This window comes from Pelobates fuscus, chromosome 3 (assembly GCF_036172605.1).
Source record: "Pelobates fuscus isolate aPelFus1 chromosome 3, aPelFus1.pri, whole genome shotgun sequence".
Taxonomy (NCBI): domain Eukaryota; kingdom Metazoa; phylum Chordata; class Amphibia; order Anura; family Pelobatidae; genus Pelobates; species Pelobates fuscus.
Genome location: NC_086319.1, coordinates 276,020,669 through 276,038,504, shown reverse-complemented (window position 1 = coordinate 276,038,504; position 17,836 = coordinate 276,020,669). Strand labels below are relative to the sequence as shown.

The window sequence follows — 17,836 nt, the reverse complement described above, 5'->3', positions numbered from 1 at the left end:
GGGGGCTGGAACACAAATTTAGTTATTCGTTTAATGTCACAGAGCTAACGAAAGTAGTAGGAGCGCTATGCTGTAACGCGGATACTTTATGCTCTAGCTGTATTACACATAATTGATAAGCACTGGAAAGCCATTCATTAAATCATGCATGCTTAAATTGGGTGCATATCTACAATATTATTATTATTATTTTTTAAATAAACATTTTGTACTCAATGTTGTGTTGACACTATTAACCAATTTTTAAGTAGTTTATAAAAACGATATAGATCTTATTTTCTGTACAATCTGTTAACATACAATATAATTTTTCGATGAACTAATGTATTTTGAGCCATTTTGTGACTCCTCTATTTCCTTCCCAGGTGTATTGCCCCATGTAATAGCAGGAGCTGCAGCTATGACCAGCCCTGGCTCTCCCTCCTTGTTTACAACCACTACCGTCCTGGCCACGCCTCCTCACCATGCCTCCTCCTCGGGATTGGACAGTTGGATTCTGTTCTTTTCCTCATTGGCTGCTTTCGCAATCTCTGGCAGGGGCTAGGTAGGACTCTCCGGGTGGTGAGGCCGCTCTGCCTCCACCAACATGGCGGCTGCAGCTGTCCGGCTACTACTAATGGCTGGGCTCGGGGTGTCACCGACGTTGTCTGCGTTAAGCGAGGAGGCCCAGGTGGAGGGTGCTGTGTTGTCGATGAGCGACGGAGTGATACGGGCTCAGCCTGGATCTTTCTTACGACTGCGACTGTACGGTTCAGGTCTGAGTAATGACACCTGGCCCTGGGTCTCTGCAGGGGCCCCTGAGGGCCACTCCTGTTTCCCCGAGCCTGATTCCCCTGTGCGGCTCCTGCAGGAGTTCTGTGTATACAGTGAAGAGTCTGGCACTGTAACCGTGCAGGCCCTGGACAGGGGCACAGGGAAAAGCGGCCTCATGCACTCTGTTGGTACTTGCAATGGGGGCAGCCTGCTTACTGTGCTGGGCAGAGGGGAAGAGGAGTCACCCCAGACTGAAAAAGACCCCCAGCATCAGTGTGGACCTCCTCAATCCAGGAGCCAGGAACCCCCCACTTTTAGAAATGACCCCTCTATTTCAATACAGGATGCCACAGCCCAGCAGGCATTGGCACCTTGGCTAGTGGCTTTTCTTATTGTTCTCTTTGTACTTCTCTCTGGGGTGCTTCGTGGTCTACAGGTTAGCACCCTGACTCTTGAGCCCCCAGAACTTGGCATCTTACGGGATTGGGGGACTCCCTCCGAGAGGTTCACCGCCACTCGCTTAGACCACCTTCGTACACGATGGGGCAGTTACACTCTTATTTCTTTGCTCACTCTCTGCTGTCTTGCCAACTCGGCCACTGCTGTCCTGCTATATCATGTGACGGGGTCGATAGTTGCTGCAATATTTTCAGCAGCCGGCCTGATTTTGTTGGCTGGCGAGGCCCTTCCAGCAGCAATCTGTTCCCGCTGGGGTCCATGGCTGGCATCCAAGAGCCTGTGGCTAACCCACTTTTTCTTACTGATTATCACACCTGTATCTTTTCCATTTTCATGGCTTCTAGAGTTAACTTTTGGGCAGGATCCCAGTTGCTGCCGTCTCAGACTTCGGATTCTGGAAATGGCACGGTGTGGGGACCCCTACAGCGAACTTGTTAGGGACGAATTCAGTAAGGGAGCTTTGAGGAGCAGGACAGTGGAAGATATATTGACTCCTGTAAGCGATTGCTTCATGCTTCCCAGTGATGCCCTTCTGGATTTTACTACTATGTCCAGCATTATGGAGAGCGGCTACACCCGTATACCTGTGTACGAGAATGAGAGATCCAACATCGTCGACATTCTCTATGTGAAGGACCTGGCTTTTGTGGACCCAGATGACTGCACTCCTCTAAGCACCATCACTCGCTTCTACAGCCACCCTGTCCACTTTGTATTCAGTGACACAAAGTTGGATGCTGTGCTGGAGGAGTTTAAAAAGGGTGAGATGGCTCAGGCTTTACCAGACCTGTGTGTGATTGAGTGTTTGAAAAAAAGCCAAGTGCCAGTGTGTCTTCTGTAAAAAGATTACTGCAAAGTACAGAAGGAAAACATATGTCAGAGAGCGAGATTTGCCCAAACCAGCCACGTTCTAAATCTGGGTGATAATGACTTCTGGGGAAATGTCTGCAAACACTACTATACAGTAAGTGTGCAGAATTTGTGGAATAATGCATCCAGCGGTGATGGTAGAGGTACTACAGTATGATTTCAATATGCTACCCCCCCCCTGTAATTTTATGATTTTCAAATGTGCATTTGACCTAGATGACATTCTATTCTATCACATGAAACTTACTGTTTGTGCATTGCACCAATAACTTGCTTCTCATTCAGCATATCAGTTATTCGTGATAATCTGTTATTAATTTATTAGGGGCATTTATAACAAGCCGGCATTTTCTACCACGCTGTACAATAAACACAGGCCAATACAAAAGATAAAGAGGGCACTGCCCATGAGCTAAGACATAGTCATTAAAGCTCCTTTATACAGAGTGCTTAGTTTGATAGCTCGTAAGCTTTCCTAATGTGCATCAGACTGTTTCATTTTCCTCTCTATATTTTGACTTTGTTTTCACAGGCAAATCCCACTTGGCCATTGTACAAAAGGTGAACAATGAAGGAGAGGGGGATCCATTCTACGAGGTGATGGGACTGGTAACACTGGAAGATGTCATAGAAGAAATAATAAAATCTGAAATTCTGGATGAGTCTGAAGATTGCAGTAAGGAGTTTAGCATAAGGTTAAAAGCTATGTGAGCGGGAGTAGTAATAAACTAGTTGTGAAGACATGCCCTTATTTGACATAATGTTCCTGTTAAGAAACAAAGGTGATCATGTGAGCAATTTGGTCATGTAGCTGTCATTTGTATATCACACTGTGGGGTGACTTAACATATAAATATATATATATATATATATATATATAACACCTAATCTGTATATTTATAGAGCTCTTCAATGCAATTCAATCCTGAAGAGCCAAAAAACATCATTGTTTTTGTAATGGGGAGCCTAAATCAAATGCCCCATCTGATCTACTGGCATGATCTATAATTTTATAATCCTGTAATTAACCAAGTTTGCATGATCATTGGGAGAATAAAGATTGAGTTAAACACGTGCATATAGTTGCATAGTACAAAAAAAGAGAATGGAAATATGGTCTTCCTGGCTGTATCCTGGAAAATCACATTTCTGGGGGAGAGGGGAGTAATCAGAGATCTGTAAAACCATTAAAAAAAGTGTAAGCTGAACCAGAAATAATGCACCGGTCAACCTTTTGTAGAGCGCAAGGTAAAAAAGAAACGCCCACCCGTAGAACTTGTCTCAATTCAACGTGGAGGAGAGGACCTCTCTTTCTTCAAAGCCTGTGATGCAGAGCAGAAAGTGAAGATCTCTCCCCAGCTCCTACTGGCAACCCAGCGCTTTCTGTCTCAAGGTAAATGATTTATTTTCTATCCCTAGCTAGGCCTGCAAAATATACTTTCAATTTTTGTATGCAAGTAGCAGATATCTCCATCACTTCTTCTGCTATACAGACTTACATATACTATATTTCTGCTCTTTTTCTCTTGTACGTTTGTATACTCTTACCTACTTGCAATTATTTTGGCAGAGGTGGATCTATTCAGTACATCCCGGGTGTCAGAAAAGGTCCTACTGAACCTGCTAAAGCTCCCAGGTATCACTCAAGAGGTGAAGTTTGATGACAGTGATCATTTCTCACCAGAGCATTACCTGTACCTGCGCAGCCAGCCTGTGGACTACTTTGTTCTCATCCTGCAGGTGGGCATGTAAGCATTATGGCTGAAGAAGGGCTCAGTCTCTAGTACCTATTCCTTATTTTATCTGTCATCTTTTCCAGGGACGAGTGCAAGTGGAAATTGGGAAGGAAGGTTTGAAATTTGAGAATGGAGCATTCACTTACTATGGTGTTGCTGCATTGAGCATCAACCTCTTAGGTGAGAACTGTGTCATGTCCAGCACGGAGTCTTTATTAAAGGAATAGCTATTACTAAATTTGCAATCTATGCATAGTATGTAGGAGAGTTAGAATTTATTGCCCCCCTCCTTTTTTTCTTTTTCTTTTTTTTTGTTCTCTATTCAAAGGAACACTTCAAGCACCAAAACATCATGCTACAGTGGTTATAATGCCAGGATTGCACCGATGGCCCCCCATTCGTTTTAGAAGAGTGATTTCTTATGTGAGGTCAGCCTGGCATCTCTTTCTGCCATTTTTGGAGATAATGCATTTAAGAAAAAAAAAAACTTGAATTCATTAAAAAAATAAAAATAACTTGGCTCAGAATGCCCCTGGTTTACTGAAAATCCCCAGGATCTGCAATTTCTATTCTATTGTGCACCTATAACAACTCAAACTTGCCTTGCCCCAACAGCAACATCAAACTTAATCATGACATTGAATTGAAAAGACATTAGTGTGGCATTTTGAAACTCGGTACATTTTATTAAGAATAGTTAATATTCGAGTAAGAGAAGCATGTAGAGGGACAAACAAATAGGGTCGTATTGATAAGACTAACTAGGCTCATCATAGATCTGTCAGGAGATAGATCGAGAGTAGTACCTGAATAAGCTGAACTGACAATGTTGATTTTTTAAGTAGGACATGAGTAATAAGATATGTCATAATACGTGCACAAAGATTACAGAAGTAGCAGACTGACTATAACACATTAGCTAGTCAAGAAGAGGTTAATATACCGCTGTAGCTGACATCGCCCCTGTAAGGCTGAGGTATGTAAGGTAAGTGTGTTAGAGAGATTAAATGAAAACATATGTAACTGATAACGCAAACTATTAGGCGTCTTAATAGGCATGTACGGGTAAGATGGCTTCAACTGGTATTTTGTGGGCCTGGTGATTTGGTTACAGTAAGTCCGCAGACAGCCAATATCTGGATGCGCAGAGGATTTGTAAGGCAGTTCTGCAGGGGTGACAAGCGCATGAGTGCACTGTAGTTGATAGGGCGGTGCGCACTGCTATACCAGGGTGAGGTACCTCTTTTGCCCCGGACCGAAAGAAAGGCCTGCACCTCTTCACCATGGACGCGGCAGCATGGGGCGCCTAGGTGCTTCCCAGATGGGAAGTTGCAGCGGGTTCCGAATTTACCATATCGCTTGTGTCTTGCAGTCCTCCGCTTATGTGGGTGGTGTTGTGGGGCTGGAACCCGTCTGGCCTTTAGCCCAGGAAGGCCCTGAGAACGAGCATCAGCAGCCTGAGTAGGTAGCTTGTTTAGGTGAGGCCTCTTCAGCTTCCTGGACCTTCGCTTTCCATAATCATTGGAGAGTCCAGTGCTTTCAGCCCCCAACGCTCTACCAGCTTGTCACAGAACTGCTGAATGGCTGCCTCTATGTGGGACAGCATATGTTCAAGTGAGCTGGTGGCGTTGGTACAGTGCGGCATCAGGCCTTGCGGTTTTGTAGCATCTTGTGCAACTCTGACGTTGCCATGTCATTCAGGGCAGGGGGCGTCCCAATTGTACAGGTTGTCCAGTTCGCGGCAGCGGGGACCGGGGTGACCACCACCGGTCCGGGGGGTGCCTAGTTAACAGCTCACCCAGCTGGTTAAAGAGCAAGGAGAGCAGCCGTCTCCCCTTAGCTCCGGAGTTGAGTAGGGTCTCCGTGTCGATGATACTTTGCCGGAGGGACACAAAGAGTGTCATCCGACTCCTGGGAACTCCTTCAGTAGGGCCAACTAACGCCAGTGTTCCGGTCCGCGATTAGGCCGGGAAAAGCCCTGATTTATAGGTACCAGACGCAGGAGCTCCTTCCCCACACGTCTGGTCTGGTTGGTGGTTAGGCTCCCCCCTCTATTTTATTTTAAATACTATTTTAATAAACAATAATACAATCCATTGAGAGCAAGTATACATCAGAATAACATGTCCCAAGGAGGAGGGCTAGAGGTCCGGGTGGTAACAGGTGCCTGGTGACGGGTAAATACCGACCCAGGTACTGTGAGGACCAAAACAGCATAGAGGAATTGTTGACCGTCTGATCCATAGCTGTGGCCTCCTGACCCGAAGGTGAAAATTATATGGGAGTTGGACTCCCTGTTGCAGCTAGGGTAGTAGATCCCAATTTTGCCAGAGTTGTGGAGGAGTTCCAGTGCATGCTTTCTTGTGGTCATAACCACCCCAGGAAGGCAAGACATTTAGAGGTTGAGGTAAAGTATCAGTCTGCTTTGCAGGTATGGAGGTTGATATTTGCTGGTGAAGCTTAGACCAAAATTCAGCAAATAACCTGACTAGGTTGGTCAGAGTAATAGTAATCAGACCATCTGAGTCTGAAAAGTTTATGGCATCCTCCAAATTGGGAAGGATGGAACTCCTTATGCTCACCGAAACATTCTACAGGTCACTATATATCTTTAGTGAGTATACTGTTTGTGCCGGGATATCCCTTATCAGCGAGACAGGGTGGGTGCTCAGAACTCAAATGCGACTTTTCTGCATGGTGCTTAGATTCCACCCCCTAGAATCTTGAGTAGCGTGTGTGTGTGTGTGTGTGTGTGTGTATATATATATATATATATATATATATATATATATATATATATATATATATATATATATATATATATATATATATATATTTATATATATATACACACACACAGCAGTCATAGTCATTCATCAAAATGAAGAATATAACATTGCTCAGAGTGGCTATATACCAAGTCTTTCGCTGCACAGGAACGCCCACTCCTCCAAAAGGAATGGGTGTTACATAGTAAGAGAGGGGTTGAGGAGAGCAAGAAGAGTTAATAAGAAAAGTATGAAGATAAATCTGTTTTTATACTGACATTATTATGCCATTTCCAGTGCTGTTGCCCAGTATATGTCATATATATATTCTTTATCAGTGATGTTCAACTCCAGGTACCATAACCACTACAGCCTGGTTATGTTGCCAAGAGTGACTTGACTCCCTCCAGTGTCATTTGTCAAACCATTTTTGAACTTGCCTGGGTCCCCCAGGTGCTTTTGATGTCTTCACTGAGCTAAGCCTGGCTGATTATGGATACTACTAGGATGACTCTTTCAGTCAATTAAGCCCTCAGTCCTCTTTTGTTGCCGTTTAATATAGGAATGTTTTTACCTTGGGGGTGAGTGAAAAGGGTCGACCTCAGCCTGTCTCTGGTCGACCATTGTTGATAAAACCTATACTGGCAGTGTAGGGATCCAGCAATAGGTTATAAACATCCACTCAGTCAAACATTCCTGTACCGGGCAGCCAGGAGGAGGAGAGAACATCCGCAGTGGGCAATTTTGCAGTTAAACCGTTTAAAAACAGCTTAGCCCCTGAACATAAAGCGGTACCCAACAACTATAGAGCCTTGATGATCACTCCATTAAGTTATTGGTGCTGGTGTCAGTGGTCCTTTAAGAGTTAAGGAAGAACTTACATGTTTCTCCTCTCAACTAAGTTTATGCTAATTTGCTGTATTCCATTAACCCTAAGCCTTAAATTGTTACCACTGTAAACAACAAACCAAATGTATTGGAAATCCTCAGGAGACATGAGATTTTACATAACGTTTAGAAGCATTTATTGCTGTTACTTTTAATTTCTCTAAAATTATTTTGAATGCTGCATGATATTTTTAGACAATTTGAATAGAGAGAGGGATCCTAGATCTGTAAAATCTGAGGTCATCTAGATTACATTAATATTTTGATTCATCCTTGTTTTTTGTTGTATAAAATGAATAACTGTTAAATATCTATGGAATGTATGTTGGAATATTCAAAACATCTTGGAGGTTATGCACTTGGCCAACTCTTTCCATATAAAGAGATAAGAAGACATTTGTCAATATCTTGTGAAGTGTTTAATATCTGACTTTAAATGGATACTCTAAAGGAAAAAAAATATTACCTTAAGGAAGCAGTTTTAGTGTGTAGATTCTACCTATACAGTCTCACTGCAATTATCTGCTATTTAGAGGTTAAAGGGACAGTTTATGCACTCAAACCACTATATCTCAATAAAGTAGCCTTGGTGCCAGGTCGTCGTGCCCTTTCTAGTGCATGCATATGAAATCATGTGCAAAACCAGTACACTATAGACCTGTGTCAACTCTCAGGATTGCAGTAGAGGCAACATATAGGAACCATGACGTAATGCTGGAAGGAATGGAATATGAAACCAAGATGGTCAACAACAAAGGACATGGAGAGTGACTAAACTTCCACCCATTGTCATTGTTTGTCTGCCTGCAGGTTATGCAGAAGGATTAAAAAGTAGACCATACTTTACCTTATGTATAACTTTGGAAAAAAAAAAAAATGACAGCTGCTTTAATAGCTAAGCCCTGCTCAGGTCTAAAAGAAACGTGCGATTATAGAGAGAACTTATACCAACTGCATATTACATTGTTTGCACTCAAAGAACAGCCTATATCTGTAATGCCAACAAATTTATTACCAAAGGATACAGCAATCCAGGTGATCATTTAACTGTGTCTCACCTGTGAGGTGTAGTGGATACCTCCACCAGTAGTCATGTGCAAAGGCCCACATTTAAATTAGGTGACCTAAGTAAGTGCATACAAGTCAAAAGTAGAAGACCCTTAGCTAACTGATGAACAAGCTACCTTTGTCCTGTTCTCACAAGTTTTGTTTTGGTGTCCTTTTAATTTTGGGGGGTTTAAATAAATCACCCAAACATTGTCATAATCTAATAAGACACTTCCTTATAGATTTATTATCTGGGACATTTTATTGTCTGTTCTAAAAAATAAGCTGCAGTAAAAGTCTATCCCTGTTTAACTTCTCAAAACAGGTTTTGATTTTAGATATTGCTCTGATTTCACTCTTGTTAGGTCACAACTCTGCCAGTGGATGTGAGCAGAGCGATTCCGATACAGGCCTGTACTGTCCGGATTACACTGTACGAGCAATGTCCGATTTGCAGATTGTGAAGGTAAGAGTAATGTTGTATATGATTTTGAAGGACATGAGATTGTACGAAGACTGTAACATGCAGCTTTGATACTCTTCCTCCTCACATTTTCTTTGTTTATATGGTGCTTCATTAATGTGACCGATCATGCCAGGTTCACCTACAACAGCGGTGAACTATATCTCCTTAAATGCTCTTACAACCATGATGCTGTAAGAGCAGTTAAGGAGATGTAGCCCACAACATCTGGAGTACCAAAGGCTGCCTACCACTGCGCTAGTTGAACATGGCAAAGCATCAGGGGATAGCTTAGAGGATTGGTGCTCCTAAAACAACAACTATACCATTTGTCACAAAGATACATTAGATATTTATTTGCTTTAGGAGTTGGTAATCTTATTTACCTCCTGTACAGTGTTTTAGCACCTCAACATCAGGTCCGTGGATGTTATAGGGACACTATATGCACCCAGACCACTTTATCTCATTGCAGTGATCTGGATACACTGTCCCTGTCCCCCTTAGTCCTGCAATGTAAATCATTTCAGTTCCAGAAAAACTGCAACGATTACATTCCAGGGCTAAGACTGCCTTTAGTGGCTGTCAGACAGCCACTAGAGGCATTTCCAGGTGGCTGACAGACTTTAGGTCGCTTAACGGATGCTGGACGTCCTCAGGCTTTGCATGAGGACATCCAGTGTCCGTAAAATCCAACTAGGAAACCATTGCTGTGGGCAGGGCCTAGTAAGCTTGCAGTGTTCGCCGTGCCCCCTATTGGAGGAACATTTTTTTAAAAAAGCACAAAAAACAAGTAGTAAAAAAAAAAAAGGCACTAAAAAGTAAATTTATGGGGCGGGGTCTGACCGCCGGCGGGATCAGACGTGCTCTGTCTGAGCTCCCGCTCCAGGGTCTGAAATCGGAGCTAGCTGGAGGCCAACCACGACAAAAGACCCAAGACGGTCACCACACTGACCACCAGCCGTTGGGGTAGGCGAGGTTACCACCCAAGCACCGACCGCAACCCGACAAAGACCCGGAGCTCGCTGGAGCTTGAGCCGGGACGAGACGGCCGCTCTCCCGGGTCTCCCGCTGGCGTCTCGCTCCCCCCCCCCCCCGGACCGGGGGGGTCATCCCGGTCTGCAAGGATAAGGGTGCTCATCTTCACACCGGTCTGGGCCTGGGCAACTGTCCTGGCACACGATATCCCCCGGGCAGCGCCCCTCAGGAGGGCCGCAAGATGGCAGCCGCACGCCACCCAGCCCGGTTTGGCTGAGGGAAATGAATCTGGGCAGAGAGCCAACAGGAATTTAATCCCAAAGCAAGGGTCCCCACAGCAAATGGCGAAACACTCACCTCTCAGGCGGATCTTCGCCCATCAGCAATGGCCCGGTGCAGCGAGGAAGGCCCCAAAATGGCGGCGAACACAGAGGCTTACACCGCATCAACAGCAGGCGCCGCATGAACGGACATTGCCAATTTTTGAGCCTGCCAACACATCAGTGACAAAGAAGGGGATACCGGCCCAGTGAACGCTGCCCTACAGCCCATTATAAAGCATGGGAGCCCAAGACAGCGTCCCACTGTACCAGCGCTGGTCCTAGGCAGCAGGGCGATTCTAACGAGACCACCGCTCAGCCGCCCCACAATCCAAACTGAGACGGGCACTAACTCCTTAAACGCGAGAACCACGGATTGGCAAACTACCGCCAAGCTGGACAGATCGTGGAACCCAGAGGAAATATAGAGCTGGGGCCATGCCTCAATAACCCACGACCTTCTGGGACGCTGTACCAACTTGCAGTTCGGAACTTTGACTCCCACAATCAGCGAGTACCCAGCTCACATGTTTTATAGTTTTATTGTTTTTGGGTCTTGATTAGTTTTGTTTTTGCGGTCTACATTTATATGCTGGACACCCCTCATGACATGCACTGATTTAGAAAACGTGCAGTTAACACCAAAGTCATGCATATAGTGTTTTTTTTTTTAAAGCTTTCTATAATCACCACAACACCGCAAGCTTGTCTGTTTTTGAAAATGTATAAGCAACCCTCTGTCAGCCAATCTTTGAAATACCCATTATAGCAATTAAGCATATCTTCTTAGCCAACTTAGAGAGATTGTCTAATCATATAAATGCTCTTGTTAAATAACCTTTTGGTCTAAGCTTGTATAACCTGCTGACTCTTACAACCTTTTAATATACTATCAGTCAACTAAGCGTAATATATTAACCATTTATGTTTCTATTCCTCATGACGTATAATAGTCAGCCATGCCTGTTATAAAAAAGAAAAATGTGCAACTTCCATATGCCACGATAATGTCTTTGATGTAAAGCATATGTGTGCTGTTGTGGCACGTTACACGTATCTGTTAATTTGCACAGAAAAATAAAGAATTAAAAAAAAAAAGTAAATTTATAATTTATCAAAGTGTGAAGCTGCACCTAAAAATGTAATAGCCCAATTTCCCTATTGGAGGACGTCGAAAGAGGCATTGCACCCACTTAGGGGAGTAAACAAATACAACTATATATTCCTTGCATTATAGAATCCCTTTAACTTTTGTAAACTTCACACTCCAGTCTCACACCTATAATGCAATTGGCCCTGCTTGGTGACATTTCAAACAGTCACTTTATTGCAAGCACATTGGTAACAGACCAGTAAAACACTGCACTGAGACAGAATGCAGGAGAACCACTTTTTTTTTCCATTTGAAAGTTTTTAATTATTTTCAAGTTGAACTACAATAAAAAATAAAAAAAGGGGAGGAGGGGACGGGTTACAGAATGGAAGAAAATGGGGGGGGGGGGGGGGGAGTGAGACTCTTAAAGTGCAAAATCACAATTGCGTACAAACAGTGTATGCGGATTCAGTTTTACACAGTATTAGGACAGTCGTCCTTTCCGCGGTGGCTACCCAATCGTATTCGGTCTGAATGGTTGTGGGAAGTGAAGGCATCAGTAGAGTGGTATCTGAACATTGCCTAACCAGTTTAGCAACCTCTTCTAGTTACGCTGGATTGTTTGAGGTCCTGAGGGGGACACAATAGTTGCAAATATTACACCTTTTACAGCTTATCTGCTAGACCCCCATCTCCATGCGTCCCATGTCGATCATGTTGTGGGAATTAATTTGGTTTGGGGGAAGAGGCAAGGGAATTGACTCTCATATGCTCCTTGTTTATCTACATCCCTAAGGATGTTTTGGAGGGAGGGGGTTGTGGTCGATTTCAAGTTTGTGGCAATGGTGCGTTGGGCAGTAAGCGCTACATGGGAAATAAGTTTAATTTCATGTCGTGGTAGGGATTGAGGGAGATCCAGGAGGAGATATCTTCCTGGAGAGAGGATGATGGCGAGTTCTATGTGCTTAGAGAGAAAACGGTGGATCTCTTTCCAGAAACCTGAGATTGGAGAACCACTTTTAAACCACTTAATACTAAGCTTAGATGTTTTAAGTTGAAAATTGATTGACAAGTGGCAGCAGGGACAAAGTTTTTTTTTTTTTTTTTTTTTTAAACCTTTAAATAAGATCTATGCATTCTGCTAGCTAATGCATACATTACATGTTCTGCTCTATAATTCTAACTTGTGTGTACTATATTATAAGTGCTGTGTTAAGAAAATGTATCCATGATGCTACAGAATCTGCACACTGTAAGGGACAGTATTATCAGCACTAATGGTGTAAGCATAGTGTTGGTAATATGGTTTAGGATGCAAAATGCTTGAAGTCTATGATACTGCCCCATGTCAGAGAAGCTTGGTAGCTATCCTCTCCTATGGCCCCTTTTATTGTACATTCGCTCTGCGCTGGAGATGTACTGTGATAAAAATGTGGCCTGCATTTAGTACTCAGCAGCTCATTACATGGTAGCAGGGGGAGAGGGGTTTTTCTTTGATGTTCAAGGCCAATGACCACATTCACCACTATAGTTCCGGACAACACACTGGCATGACCCGTCCTCTACTTGTCAAACTACGCAAACTCACAGAGTAAGCAGGTCAATGATGTAAAAGTGATGAAAGTTAAAACCCAATTTTAAATTTACATCGCAATTCCATGCATAATGACACTTATTAAAATGTTAATACTTTTCCAGATCACCGAATAAATGGCAATGATAAAGCCAGATAAATAAATAAAGAAAAGGAAATGATAAATGTTTTCATTGAAGAACAGACATCAGGCTTTTTTGTGCAATAACAAACAAATTTACAACACATTGCATGAAAAGCCACTTAAAAACTAATGGCATTTGTTGTGTGACAATAAGGCAGAAGAGATCATGTGATATCTGCAGCCACTTCAAATCAGTGCAATAATAAGACCGCTATACCTGGGTATTTATTGTTCTTCTTTGACATTTTTATAGGTTTCACGGCTCCAATATTTGAATGCCCTGAGGTCATCAAGTTCACACACAAACCCCCAGTCTCCAGACAGTATAGAGCTGAAGATCCTTCCTAACAGCCAAACACAGCTATTAAACAGCAGGAATACAGACTCAGGTATGGGAATCATTATACACATCATACAGACTTAAAGAAAACAATCGTTCCTTTAAAAATGGATATTTTAATCAAAGGATTATAAAGTGGCATTGCCACTGATTTGTCTTTACATTTATACATTCTAAAATAAATTTAGTTCAGATCTTTTTTTTTTTTTTATCTTTTTAATTTTATTTTCAATTTTAACATTGCCAAAAAAGGAAAAATATATAGAATACAATTAAATCCATTATTTCATTGAAATACGGAAATAAATTCATACATACCAAGTACAGAAATATGACAGATTTTAAGGCAATACATACATACCATACAAAGTATTGTAGTACACAATATAGAAGAAAAAAAAATACACAAATAAGGACTGCAACTATTGGGGCTTGATAGTAGGAACGTGGGATTATATATCCAAGGGATACTCCTGTTATCTTGGAAAATCAGTGTATCAATCCTGATTATCCTAACCCTATATCCCAACCTTATGCTAAACTACTTTAGGTTTTATTGCGCCATGAGTCATGATATGAAATACATTTTCCAGAAGTAGAAACAAAATTACATTCCATTGTATATTGATAGACTATATGATTTAAAATAGACTGCCATAATGGAGGGTTCATAGATTTCCAGTTATGAGCTATAGAGATCTTAAAAGCATAAAGAATGTGTAATTAGATATGTTTTTTTTTCTCTCCCAGGGTAAGTAGTCAAACGGTTTAAGAACAGTTTTACAACTTGCCGGGATAGGGGCTGTAGTGTGTGTGTGTGTGTGGGTGTGTGTGTGTGGGTGTGTGTGTGTGTGGGTGTGTGTGTGTGTGTGTGTGTGTGTGTGTGGGGGGGGGTGCGCATTGGGTTTGTGAATGATGATGTGTGTGTGTTTTTGAGGGGTCCAGTGTGTGTGTGTATGGCGGTGCATTGTGTTTGTGAAGGATGTAGTGTGTGTATGTAGGGAAGTTTGTGTGTAGGGGGGAGTTATTGTGTGGTGGGAGTAGGAGGGCAAATTAATAAATTCCTGCTTACATTTGCCTGGGATGGGGGAACAGTACTAGTGGTCCGGTGGAGAAGCCCTGGTGGTTCAAGTGAACTCAAGCAGTCTCAGGAGCTGCTAGAGTTCACTCTCGCGAGAGTCGGAGTGTTGCCGTGGTAACTGTGGCAACACTCAGAGCTCGCGAGAGGAGAACCCGGCGGAGCTGCATGTTAGAGCTCCCCATGTTTTGAACAAGGAATAGCATCTCACAGGGTTAAATTTCAGGCATCACTTAATCAAAATGAAGCTGTTATGGTGCCAAGCGGTTTGTGGTGCAGGCTCACCAAGTGGTTAATCCGTTCTCTAATGGTTTAAAGGGAAACTCCAGTGCCAGGAAAACAATCAGTTTTCCTGGCACTGCAGGTCCCCTCTCCCTCCCACCTCCCATCCTAGGTAGCTGAACGGGTGAAAACCCCTTCAGGTCACTTACCTGAGACCCCGCCGATATCCCTCGGCGGTGGTTTTGGGTTGGCGTCACTCCTCCCAGTAATCACGTCAGCCGGTGGGTGAGACTAATCCCGCCCACCGGCTGAGGAAACCTAATGCGCATGAGCGGCAATGACGCGCACGCGCATTAGGTCTCCCCATAGGAAAGCATTGAAAAAGATTTTCAATGATTTCCTATGGGGAATTGAGCGATGCTGGAGGTCCTCACACAGCGTGAGGACGTCCAGCGACGCTCTAGCAAAAATCTTTGCTATAAACTCAGAAGTGCCCTCTAGTGGCTGTCTAGTAGACAGCCACTAGAGGTGGAGTTAACCCTGCAACTGTAATTATTGCAGTTTTTTTTTATAATGGGAGTTGGCACCCAGACCACTCCAATGAGCAGAAGTGGCCTGGGTGCCTGGAGTGTCCCTTTAACTCCAAAGTCTTTATTCCATTGTCAAGTCTCCCTGCCTCTTTGCCCTTCCGTCTTATAAAAATCTCTAAACCAGAAGGCTCTTGTAGAATTAGGCAGCGGTGCCGCTGATGCTTTCAGCCAAATCGACAAATCCCCATTCATAAAACTGGCTTTAAAAAAAAAAAAAAAAAGTAAGTAAGTGTCTGACAGGTTGATCCAGGGACCTTCTGGCACCATAACAACTTCATTTGAAGTTGTGATGGTGCCCAGTGTGTTCCATTAAGAAGGTATAACCTAACAAGACACGATGGGCAACCCACCCCATCTTTAAAACGTCAACACAACAGCTGCCACTTTATAATTTATTTAGAAACAGTATAGTTATGGTTAAAGATGCCACAAGATTGCACATAGTGAACTTTAAAGAAACATTATGATTTGTATTAAGAAAAAAAACACTGTTTTAGAAGTTAGCTAGGTCTTCAATTTAAATACTATAAGCATGATACCATGTGTTTTTTGTTTTGTTTTCCCCTGTCCTGGGGAATTCAGAAAAATTTGATTTCTACAATGAGTGGATTAGTGTTCAAAACACTAAACTGCACTAACAAGAGCCGTGTTTTAATATTAGGCCAACTCTGACTGGGGGCAGGGGATGATACTGTGCATGAGAAGGAAACAGCTAGCAATCCCACCTTTTATTTTTAGTTAAAATATTCACCAGTCGAGTCAGTTAAGTTTAACATTTCACCCACTCATGTGACAGTGAATTCAAATCTCTTCACTTACAGCAATAGAAAAAAGACTTGTAATTGGACTCCTTCCCTCGAGTGTGGCCATGTCTTTTTCACGAATCGATTGGAATAATAATTAGGACAGTGAAAACTAGCTTATGGTACCACAGCTTAATGTCTTAATACACTATATTCTTTGTATGAGGATTCATTCCTGTAACACATCCAGGGTGGGGACATTTACCCTGCCAGGCCTCATGTTAAAAAGCAATAGTAATGCAATCTCTGTTTAAATTACTGGAAGTTGATTTGTGTTGTGTGTATTTTCCTTAATTTTTATCTCCCTTTCTACACCTGCTCCCTTGTTGTTTTCTTTCCTCTTCAACTTCCAGCACTACTAATCAACTGTTCAGTTATGGGCACAATTGAGAGTTTCAGCTAATAGCAACTTGTACTGTTACACACGGAGGTAAATATTCAATATAAAAAGATATTGCCCTTGCTCCCGCTATACCGCTGCAAACCAAACAGCATTTACAAAGTATAGCTTCCCCCTCTCTCCTCACTGAAAGATCATACGCTGCTGTGGCTTAAGCATAATACATTCTGTATTAAAATCTGGGTGTTTTATCAAAAGTTGGCCTTTTTAAAAGTTATTTAGAGAGGCCTATTTTATTCTATTAGCACATCTTTCTGAAGGCACAGTCAAAGTTTTCATTTTCAGATTTTAAGCCTCTTATCACCCAGGATTATTTATTGAAGTACAAAAAGATCAGAAAAATGCATACATTAGGCACAAATTTTTGTGTGTGGCTATTTTGGGCTAAAACCTGAAATCCATTATTTGATTCTTGACGTTTTGAATACATAGGTGGCTTGGATGATTGTTAACCACATCCTTCTGATTTACATAATCTCATACTGTAGAAAATAGTAATGTTATACATGGAAGGAGGAATTACATGTAACCAAGGAATGTTATTATGCTAAATCACAAAAAGAACAGAGTTGCTTTAAGTGATTTCCTCCCCCACCCCCCCAGCCTGCTTTGCTTGAGTTTGCCTTCACAGCACACCTGTGTGATTTGACACGGTTTGTACCTTGTGTATTGGATATTAAACTATTTCCCAGTATTCTGCTCTATCAGAGCTGCAGTGATCCTCAAGGAACAGCACTAGATGTCTGGAAGTCTGGATAGAGATACAAATATGTAGTACTGTGCATGGTCTAAGTATTTTTCTCACTTATTTTCCCTCCCTCCCCCCCCCCCCCCAACTTGCTTGTAAGTAATCATGTGCAATGACAGACAAAAATGCCTAAAATACAAGAGGGAGTAACTTGAGCAAAGAATATAAATCTGACTACTTTTTAATATTACAGACAAGAAGGGGGGGGGAGGGTTATGCTGAACAAACATTTTATAATGTCTTCTTGAATTTGGATTTGCAGGAACGAAGAAGGAAAGTGTGACAGATACAACAGATCTTAATCATGGCATGCAGAGTATGAAGGAGGGATTATCTCCTTAACTTACTGCAAGGGAGCATGGGATATTCCCCTACCTTAGAAGACTTGTTACAAGTGGGCAGATGTTTTTTTTTCTCTCCATCTTCGTGCCTCAATTTCAATGCCCTCCTAGCAGTGCCATTCCATTGTGCAATTTTATACTTTTTTTTTTTTTTTTTTTACATGTATTATTTGAAGAAGCTGTCCATACATTTGCTGGCTTCCCCTGTACCGAGGAGGAAT

The 17,836-nt window shown here is 42.5% G+C and overlaps 1 protein-coding gene across 2 annotated transcripts; it reads left to right on the top strand.

Moving 5' to 3' along the window:
• Positions 1–537: 537 nt before the first annotated feature.
• Positions 538–17,799, top strand: LOC134603020 (metal transporter CNNM3-like). 2 transcript variants are annotated; one of them, XM_063448597.1, is made up of 9 exons: positions 538–1,973; positions 2,615–2,758; positions 3,323–3,475; positions 3,653–3,822; positions 3,902–3,998; positions 8,887–8,987; positions 13,347–13,482; positions 16,480–16,556; positions 17,537–17,624. In XM_063448597.1, exons 1-8 carry the CDS (start codon positions 587–589, stop codon positions 16,527–16,529), a joined length of 2,238 nt encoding a protein of 745 aa, XP_063304667.1. In that variant the 5' UTR covers positions 538–586; the 3' UTR covers positions 16,530–16,556; positions 17,537–17,624. The 2 variants fall into 2 exon arrangements, with proteins under 2 accessions (XP_063304667.1, XP_063304666.1); XM_063448596.1 differs by lacking the exon at positions 16,480–16,556 and having other exon boundaries at positions 17,537–17,799.
• Positions 17,800–17,836: the final 37 nt, after the last annotated feature.

Bases quoted from the DNA above. Each gene is read 5' to 3' on its own strand.
- LOC134603020 (XM_063448596.1), top strand. From the start codon at position 587: ATGGCGGCTGCAGCTGTCCGGCTACTACTAATGGCTGGGCTCGGGGTG. The intron at 1,974-2,614 runs GTGAGATGGCTC...TTGTTTTCACAG, and splicing joins GCTGGAGGAGTTTAAAAAGG to GCAAATCCCACTTGGCCATT. The intron at 3,999-8,886 runs GTGAGAACTGTG...CACTCTTGTTAG, and splicing joins ATTGAGCATCAACCTCTTAG to GTCACAACTCTGCCAGTGGA.